The sequence below is a fragment of the Aphelocoma coerulescens genome, chromosome 4, assembly GCF_041296385.1.
Source record: "Aphelocoma coerulescens isolate FSJ_1873_10779 chromosome 4, UR_Acoe_1.0, whole genome shotgun sequence".
NCBI classification, from domain to species: domain Eukaryota; kingdom Metazoa; phylum Chordata; class Aves; order Passeriformes; family Corvidae; genus Aphelocoma; species Aphelocoma coerulescens.
Window position 1 is genome coordinate 42183541 of NC_091017.1, and position 13230 is coordinate 42196770.

The 13230-nt window shown below is 44.8% G+C and overlaps 1 protein-coding gene and 1 long non-coding RNA gene across 3 annotated transcripts; one reads left to right on the forward strand and one right to left on the reverse strand.

Moving 5' to 3' along the window:
- Positions 1-1592: 1592 nt before the first annotated feature.
- On the forward strand, positions 1593-7820 carry LOC138109752 (uncharacterized). Its single transcript, XR_011150701.1, has 4 exons — positions 1593-1663; positions 1956-2032; positions 3054-3336; positions 4816-7820. It is a non-coding gene; the product is annotated as an uncharacterized lncRNA (long non-coding RNA).
- Positions 7821-9445: 1625 nt separating this feature from the next.
- HMGB2 (high mobility group box 2) lies at positions 9446-11838 on the reverse strand. Of its 2 annotated transcripts, none has more exons than XM_069013736.1 (5): positions 11736-11838; positions 11053-11223; positions 10740-10885; positions 10472-10646; positions 9446-9985 (listed from the first exon to the last, which is right to left on the reverse strand). In XM_069013736.1, exons 2-5 carry the CDS (start codon positions 11200-11202, stop codon positions 9830-9832), a joined length of 627 nt encoding a protein of 208 aa, XP_068869837.1. In that variant the 5' UTR covers positions 11203-11223; positions 11736-11838; the 3' UTR covers positions 9446-9829. The 2 variants fall into 2 exon arrangements, with proteins under 2 accessions (XP_068869837.1, XP_068869838.1); XM_069013737.1 differs by having other exon boundaries at positions 11659-11743.
- Positions 11839-13230: the final 1392 nt, after the last annotated feature.

Sequence of the window (13230 nt, forward strand, 5' to 3'; positions counted from 1 at the left end):
CAGGTTTTTTTCCAGTGAAATAAAAAAATTTAATTCCCACTGAGAACAGTCACATGGATATATTTGGATTTTTGTATCACCTGCCCTGATATAATTAGGTAGATTTAATATGCTCATAGAAAATGAACTTGAGAGTAGAACCAAAGGTCAGGACTAGTTTGTAGTGTTTTTAATGTACTTTATCTCAGTTCATTTGTTTCCACCAAGGAACATGTTTCAATCAAACTTTATTTTTTCCTGAGGAGGTTCCTTAGCAAAGGAATATGTAATTAAATCAGGGCATGAAAGACACAAGTTCTAATAGCAAACTTTAGTGCTGAAATCTGCTGGGCTTTTTTTACAAATGGAGTTCTTGCTTCCCAGCCATATCTGTCAGTGCATTTTTGTGTATTCAGTTTTCAAAAGGCTCTTTTGACAAAACCCTGGATTTATAGCACAGGCAAATTATGTAGGCAACACCCTTTTATGTATGGAAACAGGGACCAATAGGAAGGAGGGGATGTCTTTCTTTATTGCCAGAGATCCTGGCACCAGGAGAACCAGCAGACTTTGGGCAGTACCAAAGACACTGTCCCCACTGATGGCATCTTAGAATCAATGCATTCTCTTTCCCTAATGCCAGCCAATCTCCTTTACTACTGTCTGCTACTTCCATACCATTTGCCTCCAAACTGCAGTCCCTAAAGCCAAAAATTATCAACTTGCTGCTCTAAAACTAGATCAAGAAACTTGATCTTGAGATCTATTACACCATGCCAGAGATGTTAAAATTTTATGCTTATCTCTGATCTGTGAGCCTTCTCACAAGAAACAGCAAAACATACCACTGCCTGTAAAAACACAAAAGGTGCTTTGGTAGATTTTGCTGTCTATAAAGCACAATTTTCCTTTTACTTTAAAAAACATCAAATTGTGCAAGAATCTATGGAGGCAAAGTAATAAGGGGAGTTTGAGAACATGAAGAAGAAATTATCTACACCACTGAACACAAACTTGGTTTCTGTAAAAGCATTTATTTATTCCCTGCTGGTGAGCTTAGATCCATCAATTGTAATAGGTGAAAAGAAATAACTCAAGGGAAAACAAATTGGCAGTGTTTCTGTTTCTGGTTGTTCTCATTGCTATGAAAGGCATGAGAATACTAGCTCTTGCTGTGTTCTGAAATCTTATCCTGCTTACTTCTATGAGAATAATCCCAGAGAAGTGTCAGTGGTTATCTTCCAGGCTAATATGTACTTTCAGGGAACATCAGAAGTGGTTGCCAGCATTTGGTCCTCTGGCTGTTGACTTTACTTACCCTGCAAGCCTACTCTGAACTCCTGCAGTGTTGGAATAGTAAATTGTGTAGCTTGGCTGGGACTGTATAAAAGGACTCTCTACGTAGAACAAATCTAGTTAGAAAAAGTGATAGGCTATCAAAAAATGTAGGTGATTTTGGCTCCCTTGGGTTTTGAATAAAACTCAAAACATAAACTGTAAGTGACCCCTGAAGTCTGAAACCAGTTTGGCCCTCCTGTCACTGGGAGCCTCACTTGCTGCTGCCTCAGGTGTGTGCATTGGTGTGAGCTGCCTCCCTCATCACGCCCTCAGCTGTGGGAACTGCTGTGGAGCCCAGAAAAGTGGGAAGAGGTGTTTGTGTGGATTTTACATCTCAGTTACCCAGGTAATGGTTAGTAAAATTTTAAATCCTAAAATTTTAAAATCCTAAAAATCTAACCCATTCTTCCTATGGAGGAACTAATGAAGTGTTCTCCATTACCATGTAACATGGGGCCTGGCAATATTAAAACTAAGGTATCTGCACAACCCTCGGGATTTTTACCACATTGCACTGCTCTGTAGCTTTTCTGAACAGTGTGGATGGAGACTCTCCAGCAAAGTAGTGGCATATGGTCTGTGGTGGCTGATGGTCTGATGGGTCTAAACTGACTGATGAAAAATGCATGCTCCTTCAGTCAACAGGTCAATGAAGGTGACAAGTATCCAAGTCTGTAAGGAGGAGTTAGAGCTGCTCAAACACCAAGATGGGAAGGTATGTTTGCATGTTAGAGCCTTACTTGTTCTTACTAATATGCTTCACAGAGAAGAAAGACAATTGTTTTAGCTACAAGAACACTGTCCTCTCCGAAGTGGAGTGCAGCTAAAGCAGGGCTGGGGGCTGGGTGTGTCCAGCAGCTCTCGTGAATGCCGTGGTTCAGTGTGAAGGCAGACCTGCCTCCGGTGGTCTAACATTCAAACAACTCCATGATGTTTCTTGTGCAAGACTAATGTCTCCTGCGCAGAAAAAGAAGCAGAAAGGTGGGAGAAGCAGCATAGCTCTAACTCATAATAATAATTTTAAAAAAACCCTAATGCCTGAGATGAGCATGATGGCAATAGCAGCCTTCTGGCTGAACATCCCAGAGAAAGGGAAAATGAATGGAGAGATGATATTTTACTTCCCTGGAAAGGGCTGCTGGTGGCAGTGTGTGTCAGCTAAGAAGGCAGCATGCCCAGACAGTTGTTAAAGTACAGCCTTCAGATGAAGAAGCACGGCTTGGAATGGGCTTTCTGAATCATGTGAAGGCACTAAAGTGGAAACAGGAATCAAAATACAGCCTTTCGTCTTGAAATTTGTGGGAGGATTTCCCCAGGAAAATAATGTAGGCCAGTATCTTTCAAGAAGCCCTGACATCAGACAGCAGTAGGTCTTTGGGTACAATGTCTTCTGAATCATCTGTGTGTGCGGGTGCATGTTCCCTGAGTTAGACCTGTCACAAGAAGCAGCATTAGCACTTGTGGGAAGCAGCTGAGCCAGATTCATGGAGACTGGAACTGGCACTCCTGAGGGCTGTTGGTAAAAATGCCCCTCTGCCAGCCGTGCTTCCATACAGCCAAGGACTTTGTCCCACTGTGTCATTCTGTGCAGGAGACCCCAAGCCCCGCCTGGCAATGGAAGCCTTGCCAGCCTGAGCCTGCGGGATGACTGCGGCACCTTGCCAGTGCCCTCAATTGTCACAATTGCCCAACAGGCAGCTACAAATGCAGTTTTTGTGTTTTTATTTCTGAGACAGCAGAAACTGTGAAGGAAAGTAGAACTGGATGAAAGTTAGAACCCTGCTGGAAGATTCTTGTGAGTTCATAAGAAGCGGAGATTTGGGAAAAGCTGACCAGGAGAAAAAGCATGTCCAGCTCTGGAAGGGCTTCTGTCATGCTGCTCTTTCAGTTGCGCTGAGAAATCCACTGAAGTCCTTCCCGTCCTGAAGATGCCAAGGAACCTCTAGAGACAGAACCTCTAGAGCTAATCAACCTGGCAATGGAAAGGAAAGCCGTCTGTCCTGCCATCTGGGAGAGAAGGTAAGATAGTGTGGGGTGTTGCTGAGGAAAACAGTTCTGTAACCCTATAGCAGAGTGGGGTCTGGTTACTATTGGTATTAAGGCTATTGAGGATAAAGTAATACTGAATGGGCTGTTTCCAGTTGGAGATAAGAAACACTCCTACTTTTTTTTTCCCCTGTGACATTATCCCATTATTTTCCAAGTCGTCATGAGAAAAATGGCATCCATGCTCCAGAATTATCATGACCCTTTGTCTCTGACGGACAGGCTGAAAAATATTTTGAGTTAGGATAAGAAATGAATGTAACATTAAAACATAAAGCACATGCAAGAACAGATCAAAAGTCCAGGTAGCACAGCAGCCTATCTCACTCAGAGGTCAGAAGGATCCGTGTGGTCAGAGAGTGCAGGGAAGAGTGAAAGGATGCTGCAAGGACACTTGCCTAACCTTGTCTCTGCTTCTGGCATTGCATAACTCAAGCACTTTCTGACTAGAGATAGCATTTCTATTTAATAGTCTAGAATTTACCCAGCTGCTGCTTCAATCTAGGCAGACTTCAGTCACGTGTCATCAGATTTATGCAAAAAGTTTTAAGGTTTCTGAAGAGGCATGCTGGCTCTGCAGTGCACTTCTCTGCTGTGACAAGTCAGTGAGCTATAGGTGAATTGTGAAGGCTTATTCAAGGTCTTCATTCCTGAAGGAGTAGTCAGTGCTAGGTCCATGCAGAGTTCAGCCAGGCAGGAGTTGGGGTCAAGGTAGCAGCACTGACAATAACATCATCAACCACTCATTTTTCAAAGGGCTTTTCAGAGTGTTGTGGTCTTGTCCATAGAAACACCATCCCTCCAGCACTGCTGAAGGAATGATTCATGGGTACAAACTTTACCATTAGATGTTTGGGCCAGGAAATACTGACAGTAGCCAAACAACTTACAGGTGGACCACTGGATCTGCTGGCTATAAAGATTTTTCTGGTGAGTGACTTCATGTTCAGTCCTGAGGCTGAGGGGGATAGTTGATTTCAGGATGTTAGGATAATCAGAGCAATGTACAGGTTCACTCACTAATTGGTGCTGGCCTGTGACAATTAAGTAATTTGAGGAATTTGTGTAGGGAGTAATCTTTTTTACCAGGTAGATCTGAATCTTATGATATTCCACAGTTAGGAGACTAAATGCATCCCTGAAGGGCTGTGTGCATTGGAGAAGCAGCAGTGAGCTCGACATCTGGGCTCTGTTATGTGATTCTTGACACTGGATTCAAATAGGATCACAGAAAAGCAGATGGGTTGTGATGCAGCTCATACCAGAGGCCCAGCAATTTTTGGGAATGCAGAGCTTGCTGGCAAAACACTTAGGTATTTCAAGATGCAGAAAGAAATAGAAGCTAAAATGAGAAAACAAACAGAAAAATAAATCTATGCTAAGGCAAGTGAAGTGGGATTGGTGACAGTAACCACCACAGCAAATAATCCATCACTGAACAATATGTTCTAGATTATGTACCAGTGTTAAAGACCAGATGCCTACAATACACTGTGAGGAAAAAGTTCTATACATCATTGGCTCATCAAAGGTAAAACTCCTATTTAATTTTTTTTTTTTTTTCTCCACAATCATTTGCAACTTCATTAGTGTTATAGGAGTTTTGAAGCCTGTCTATACTGAAGTCAGTTCCCACGTCTGTAGCTGTTCTAATCAAGACACACACAAACACACACACATGCACGCACGCATGCATATTCACAATTTTCCAGACCATAGGTTTTGCTTTGGAAAAATAAGACCAACTTTGTAAATAGGCTTTGTTCCTCGATGATCTAAGAAAAAGGAAACCTTTTATTCCTCTAGGAAGATGATAAGGCAATACTGAATAGGTGTTTTGCTTGTAACACTTTTACCTGATAATGCCTAACATGCTATTTGCTTTTCTAGCAAACATTCATTATGTCTTCCCAGAATTATCTGTTACAGTTCCAGCATCTCCTCAAGACTAATGTAATATTACCCCATATTACCCATGACTTGAATGTTAGGCCTGCTTTTTCCCCTTCACATGTGGTAGGGGAGCACATATTAACATGTAATACAATTTGTACTTACACCATATTTCACCTGCTGGTTTTACTGTTCCGTCACTTCAGGCTGCAGATCTTCACTGACTTTGCAGATCTTCACTGCTAGCTCTTGTTATTCATCCAAGACCTTCAATGGTGACTTATTTCTTTTATGAGAAGTAGACCAGAAAAGCTCAAGTAGACCAAAACTACCTGATCTCCTTTACCTTAACATTCACAGATTTCTTTGAAGAATATTTACAGCTCTATGGAACAGGATTTCCTCTTGTGAAATCACAAGTTCTATTTAGCCATTTGTCCAGCAACTCTCAGCTGTACTGTGGCTCCTACCAACTTGCCATATGGACATTACTGGTCTGAAGCTCTCTGCACCTCCACAGAATATTTTCTAAAAATTAGTATCATATTTGTGGCCTTCCATTCCTCTAGCACTTAAGACAGTTTTAAGTGAAAAAAACATATAAAGTATGGTTCAAAGTTCAGCCATTTCATCGCTTGAGTTCCCTTAGAATTCTTGGATGAATACCATCTGTCCTGTCATTTTGTTTCAAGACCTTTTACACTTGGATTTGAGACAGATGCTTCACCATGCCTCTTCTATTAAAAAAAAATTATCATGAAAACTGCCTGAAGCTCCTCTACAAGGTTAAAAAAGTTTTCTTCTAGGCATTGCTACTGTATCTTGAGCATCCATTGTCCCTAGGACAGTTTGGTAGCCCTCTTGGTTCTGAGGATGCCCAGGCTTTGGATGAGTTAATTTTCTTCCTTGTAGCTGGTACAGTGCTGGGAATTGGATTTAGGGTGAGGATAATGTTGATAATGCACTGATGGTTTAGTTGTTGCTGAGCAGTATTTACACTTAGTCAAGGACTTTTCAGCTTCTCACGCTGCCCTGCCAGTGAGGAGGCTGGGGGTGCACAAGAAGCTGGAAGGGGACACAGCTGGGGCAGGTGACCCCCACTACTGACCAAAGGGATATTCCATACCATATGGGTCAGCATATAACCAGGGTGAAAGCTGGCTGAGAGATACTCTTTGGGAACTGGCTGGGCATCGTTTGGTTGTTTTCCATTTGCATCACTTAATTTATTTCTCTTTTTGTTACCTTCCTTTTCATTACAATTTATTCATTTATTATGATATTAGCTATTAAACTGCTTCTATCTCAAGGCGTGAGTTTTCTTGCTTTTACCGTTCCAATTCTCTCCTCCATCCCACTGTGTGGGGGATGCGTGGGGCTTGGTTGCTGGTTGGAGTTCTACCATGACAGATGTGTTTGAAAGGTATCTGTTTTCTCATATTGCTGTGATGCTCTTTTGCTTTGCCATGTTGCTGTGTCTGGCCTGTTGATTGTGCAGGGCTTTTCCTGGCTTACTGGTTTAGAAATAACTTGAACTTTCTAAACACTGCTTTCCTACATTTGTTATTCTCTCATTCTTCCTCTTTATCCACCTCAGACTTATTTTTGGTGGTCTTTTGCTCTGCTTTACTGTGTGGGAGGGATGTCTTTATGCTGGATGTCTAGTGCAATGTGAGCATTCTCACAATGCCTGCAACCATTTGGGGCATCTCTTTTAGTTTTAGACCTCCAAGTTCACCTCCAGTGAGTTATTTCATAAGTTTGTCTATATTGAACACTGATGTGAAAAACTAATTTAGCTTTTCTTCTGTAGCCTTATCTTTTCCAAACATTCCCCTTACACTTTGATTACCTATTAGTCCTTTCCAGCAAGTGCTCACAGATGGGCATTACATGAACTCCCTGACCTGACACATCATACTTTTTAAAGCTTAATTTGAAAGCAGTAATTTTCATGTACTCTTTTCCATTTGCCTTTATATTGAACATCCTTCTTACCAAAAGGACAACATATGTTTTTTTTAAAAAGTGCTAATTATCTTTAGTCATGACATCGTTCTCAGTTGATAGATCAGCCTGATGCAGAGTGTTTGGCGTGCACACAAAGTGATCTGTGTCATGATGTGGGACAGGCTATAGAGCAGTGCAGCAGCCTATTTTTCACAATAAAGATCTCTCCAGCAGTCAGGATATATTTGTGAATGAGATCATGAACAAAAGTAACCCACAGGCTGTGTTTCACAGAGCATTGTTAGGACGTGCAACACAAGAGTGCCAACATTAGGCAGTTCTGCAGTGATCTGTGCAGAAACTGTGCTGAAGCTAAATTAGCCAATTAGTGTTTAAATAAAATAGAATCCAAAAGCTATTTTAGCTCACTGAGAAATATATTAGAAGAGCTCCCTTATTCTGAATTATCTCAAGATGTGTTCTTATTCTGACACAGTATTTAAAATTCTGCAACCTGTGCAACTTGTGGGACACCTGAAAGGTTATATTTTGTTCCAATTAAAAAAAAAAAAAAAAAAAAAAAAAAAAAAAAAAAAAAAAACATTTCAAATAATCAAATTGGTCAATTTACTCTGACTTTACTCCTCCACTGCAGAAGATTTAAATAATCTTATCAGAAAGACTTCTTGAAGCATCACCGTTCTGCACAGGGAGAGAATGCTAGAACTGAGAGGAGGTGATGGTGCATTTCTACGGGGAAATCTGAACAGGATATGGTAACAAGACCAGAATAATCTTGGGTACACACTATAACAGGGAATTGCCTCTAGATGGAAGAATTTTTGAGTAAAGGATACAGGTGCTGTAGTACTGCAAATTCTACAGCAAAAATGTTCTTGAGCACTGGAGGTGCTGTGCACAGAACCACTGCCTCCCACTTCCAGTTAAAGCCTGTGGCTTCCCGAAAGCTGAGCCTGAAAAATGGAGCCATTGATCCCACCTATGCCAAGTTATCTCTGGCATGTGCAACATATAAAACAGCAGCTAATCCTTCTGATGCTACTTACGTATCTCAGGGGTAGGGTGGGGAGAAAAAGCAACTCCAGGTTTCTAAGGCTCTCAAAGACTAACACCTACTCCAGTATAAAAATGTTTGAATTGCCCTTACAGTGACTTAATTTCCCTACTTACAAGAATATACTGTTTTTCTTGTTTCAGAAAGTGCTGTTATCGTTGACCTACTCAGTGACATTTACCATAGTAAAGTCCTGGAAACACTTTTTATCTTACACATAATACAATAATGGGACACAAATGTATTTCATAAGCTAGTGGACAATAGGGAGGCATTTTAAACAAAATCTTGGAAGCCTGCCCTTAATATTACTTTTTAGACATTACACGTTACAGGGCTGGACTTTCAAGGGCTAATAAAAGTTATTTCCTGGTATTTAGCTCAACAAATTAAGCTATTTAGTTTAGCTGTAGGATCTCAAGTTCCCCAGTTGAAAATATTGTTAGGTATCTAGATTCAAGCCTTTATATACACTAAACTAAAATAAAAAGTGAAAACCAAAAAACAGTGTAACTGGTGATACTGTTACAGCCACTAACAGGAACATATCAAGTGCACTTGTTCTTTATAAATGCCTTCTCTTTCTGCAGGAATCTACTGGCATGTCTGAAGATAACATTCCAACATTTTTCATGCTGTTCTGCAAACTGTGTATTTTATGAGAAGCCACTAATACTGGAGCCAGGGGGAGAGGGAAGGAGAGTAGGCAACATCTGGGAAGACATGCCTCTAACCACATCTGTCTTATAGCTAAGGCCAGTGACCCTGAGCTCTGCAAGAGAAAGTTCCAAAAATTCACTCACTGTCAGCTACTATGCCAGAACAAAGTCCTGTGCTGCAGCAGTCCGGGGAAAGAAAATAATCCAAGAGCGATTATCAAGAACTTCACTACTTAATAGCTTTTTGGTTTTTTAACCAAAAGGTAGCACAAGCAAATGCTACTGCAAGGAAAGCATCAGTTGCAACTTATGGCAGTGGATGTGGGAGAGGAAATCAGTTAAAAGAGTTTAAGTGGCAGCAAAAGCTCCAAGTCAATGCTTAAGGGACTTGCCAGTTTTGCAGTAACAGCAGGAGCCCAAGAACACCGCAAAGCGCTTTCCCACACAGGATCCCAGCGTCCTGGGGGTGCCCAGCCTCTCACAAACATCATGAATACAAAAATAATCATGTACAACATTTTATTACAAAACTGTTAAAAAAGTAATACAATGCAACAAAATACTACAAAATATAAGATCAGCTATTAAGCTACCTTTGTTTTACTTAGCTAAAAAGAAACACCTGGCTATCAGTCACTGAATTTCAATAAAACCATTAAATACGCAGAAACAGCAGAAACATTCAACAATTTTTTTTCTCAAACCGAACTGTAGCAGCCCTTGGCTACTGCTTACATTATAAATTGAAGTCTCCCTACAAGGAACCACATTACCTATACACAATTCTGTACAGATTTTTATACTGAAGCTAACAATGAGCTGCACTTGAGTTCACATTCTTAGCAAAATATTGGATTTTGAGCATAAATCTTTACAGCAGGACATTCATTTATTCTTCATCCTCATCTTCTTCCTCCTCTTCCTCCTCTTCTTCCTCCTCCTCCTCCTCCTCCTCTGGTTCTGCTTTCTTCTTAGACCCTGCAGGCCTACCTGGGCCCTTTTTTCCTGCATCACTCTTGCTCTTGGCACGATATGCTGCAATATCCTGCAAGAAAAGTGCTGTTAAATTGCTAGCAATAGAACACCAAAGACAAATTTGTACTACTTTGGTATTTCAATACAACTGCACTGCACAGATCAAACACAGTGCAAGCAAACCAGCAGGATTTCCACCTTGGGACTTTCATGCTTACATCTTTAGGCAAAAGAGCATTCAATGCAGACAGTTTTAAGAATTTTATGACCACAGTGCTTTGGAGTCTGACTGTATTTATTTCAGCAAGCAGGTGACCTGTTTTCTGGTAGTAAGGCATCTTACTGGTAAAATCTCTAGACATGCAAAACCCACATCCAGGTTCCCTGTAAGGATTCCAGATACCTGCCCCAGCATACCTTTCCATGTGTTCTAAAGCCTGACAGAGGTTGACGTAAGCATTAAGAATTATAAACCCCATATGCTTTGGGTGCAAGACACAATTCACTTACAGTGAGCTCCATGACTTTAACTATTGTTTTATTGCTTTTACTGTACCTTTTCATACTTCTCCTTTAGTTTTGCAGCCTTCTGTTCATATGGCTGTTTATCTTTGGCCGACTGTTCGGACCACATTTCACCTAATTTCTTTGCTGTATCTCCAATAGACAAGCCAGGATGATCATTTTTGATTTTTGGACGGTGTTCAGAACAGAAAAGGAAGAATGCTGATCTACATCGAGAGACAGTGATTAAAGTTAAGTATCAAACAATTAGAACTAATACTTTTTTCTGTGTGGGGGGAGGGAGTTCTAGAAACACTCACGGTGGTCTTTTAGGAGCGTTGGGGTCCTTCTTCTTTCCCTTTTTCTCGCCTTTGGGAGGAACATAGTTTTTCATCTCCCGGTCATAACGAGCTTTGTCTCCTTTAGCCATTTCTTCAAACTTTCCTTTTTCCTTGCTTGACATTGTCTGTGGACACACAGAGGGGAAAGAAGAGTCTGGATGAGATAAAGCAGCTACTGACCCACTAACGCCTAAGCAGCAGCTGCTACCAGGGATCTTTTCCCAGCAGCCCGCAGCAGGGGCGGGGGCTGGCCCGGCAAGGGCTCAGCACAGCTCGGCCCGGCCCCGCTCACCTTCCACCGCTCTGAGCACTTCCGCGAGAACTCAGCGAAGTTGACGGACGAGTCCGGGTGCTTCTTCTTGTGCTCCTCGCGGCACGTCTGCACGAAGTAGGCGTACGAGGACATCTTGCCCCGCGGCTTATTGGGGTCGCCTTTGCCCATGGCGAGGTCGGCGGCGGGTCCCTGCGGGGGGAGGTGGGTGGGGAGGCGGCGTGGGGCGGGGCCGCGCCTCAGGCCGTTCCCGCCTCTCGCCCGCCGGCGCCTTCCCGCCCCAGCGCGCCCGACCCCGCCCCCGCCGCAGCCCCTCTCCCCGCGCCCCCCCGCCGGGGCCGCAGCACCTTCCGCCGCCGGGCGCCTCTCCCCGCCCCCCCGCGACGGCTGCGGCGGGCAGCCCGCCCGGCCCCGCCGCCCGTGCCCCAGCCCGCCCCGCCGGGGCCGGAGCGGCCGCCGCCGCCCTCCCGGCCCCACCCGCCCGCCAGGAATCCTCCCCTCAGCCCCGGGCGCGCCGCCCGCCGTGGGAGCCCCTCGCTGCCTCTGCGCCCAGGATCGCCGCTACCGTCCCCTCCTTCCCGCTCTCCCTCCGTCTCTCCCGGCGCGCTCAGGCTGCGCGGGCCTTGCCTGGCTGAGCGGAGCGGGCGGCGCGGGCTCTGCTCCCTCAGGTGCTGCTGCCGAATGGTGCCCGGCCGCGCACTTACCGCCTCTTGTTTTCCGCGGCACTGCCCGCCACAGCAACCCGACCCGCGGCGTCCGGGGACCCGCCCCCCGCCGCTGCCGATTGGCTGCCGCGCCGGTTCAAACTGCCCGGAGCTCCGCCCCTCGGCGCAGAGGCCGGCCGGGATTGGCCGCATGCCGCTCTGACGTCAGAAGCCGAGCAACTCCCGAGCTAGGTCGAGCGCGAGGGGGTCGTTGGCGCTCATACCCGTTGGAACCGGTTGGGGTGAGGAGAGTGGGGGGGCGGGGCAGGGCGGAGCGCGCTGGGCGGCGATTGGGGGAGAGGGACGGTTTAAAAACCGCGGGGGCCCTCGCCATTGGCCGGCGGCGGCTGCGGCCGATCTGATTGGGCGGAGCGCGCGCGCTGCGGCGTGGTTTAAAAATACAAAGCGAGCGGGGCCGGCGGCGGGCCTGGCTGGGCAGCGCGCGCTGGGAGCGCGGCGGGTCCCTCGGCTCGGGGGCGGCCGGGGCCAGCAGCGCCGCCCTCCGTCCTTCCTTCCCTCCGTCCTTCCCTCCGTGGGGCGGGGGTCTGGCGGGCAGCAGCCGTTGGCTGTAAAGCTGGGCTGAAAGTTGGGTTTCGGCGCCTAAGCTAGCCCCGTTCCTGGAGGCCCCTCCTGCTCCCCTCTCCCAGGCTGGAGGGGTTTGAAGGAGCCTGGGGCTGCTTGTGAGAGGTGGGTTCCCCCACTCACACCGGGGCTCTCTGTAGAGAGCTTGGTGCTCTCTGTAAAGTGCAAGCCGCAGCAGGGGAAAGCTTGGGGTCCAATCTTGGTCGAACTGAGGTTTTAATGCAAGCCTTTAATGCCTGTGGTTTGCATTAGTGCTTTCAAGTGCACCGCCAGCAGTGAATCCGGCCCGTTGGGTTTGGGGAGAAAGTTTCCATACAGTCACTTATTTTACTGCGATGTGACCCTAGACTGCATGATACAGCTTTTGCTGATGTTGGTTTTCTTCTGTCTGATTATCTTCATCCAGTTCTCTACTTTGGGTAAATATTCTTAGTAATCTAATTGGTTTTTAACACTCTTGCTTTTTCAGGTGTAGTTTATAGCCCTGGTGAAAAGCAGGTTATGACTTTGTTTACTGAAGATGAGATACCTTCAGTAGAGCTTTAATCACATTAACCTTTCTCAATGGTAAGAAAAAACAAATCAAGCTTTGAGACAGCAGTACAAATCCCTAAGCTATGTGAGAGTATTGGGTAGCTGCAGGTGTGAGAGTGGTCAATGTCTTGATCTCCAGTCTCCCCTATTCAGAGTTGCTCAGTATAAGAACTTATTAGGTACAGTTCTTCAAGCCTTTTTTCTTCAGTTCTCTAATGTGGTAGTAAATGCCTCCTTTATCCCTGTTTCATTTTAAGCTTTGTATATTTGCCTAGACTACAGTCCTAAAAGCCAAAACCCACTACAGAAGGGGGTAATTGGGAGGTAAATTGACACAGCAACCCGCAGATATGCATTCCCTCTGCAGATGTCAAAGCCT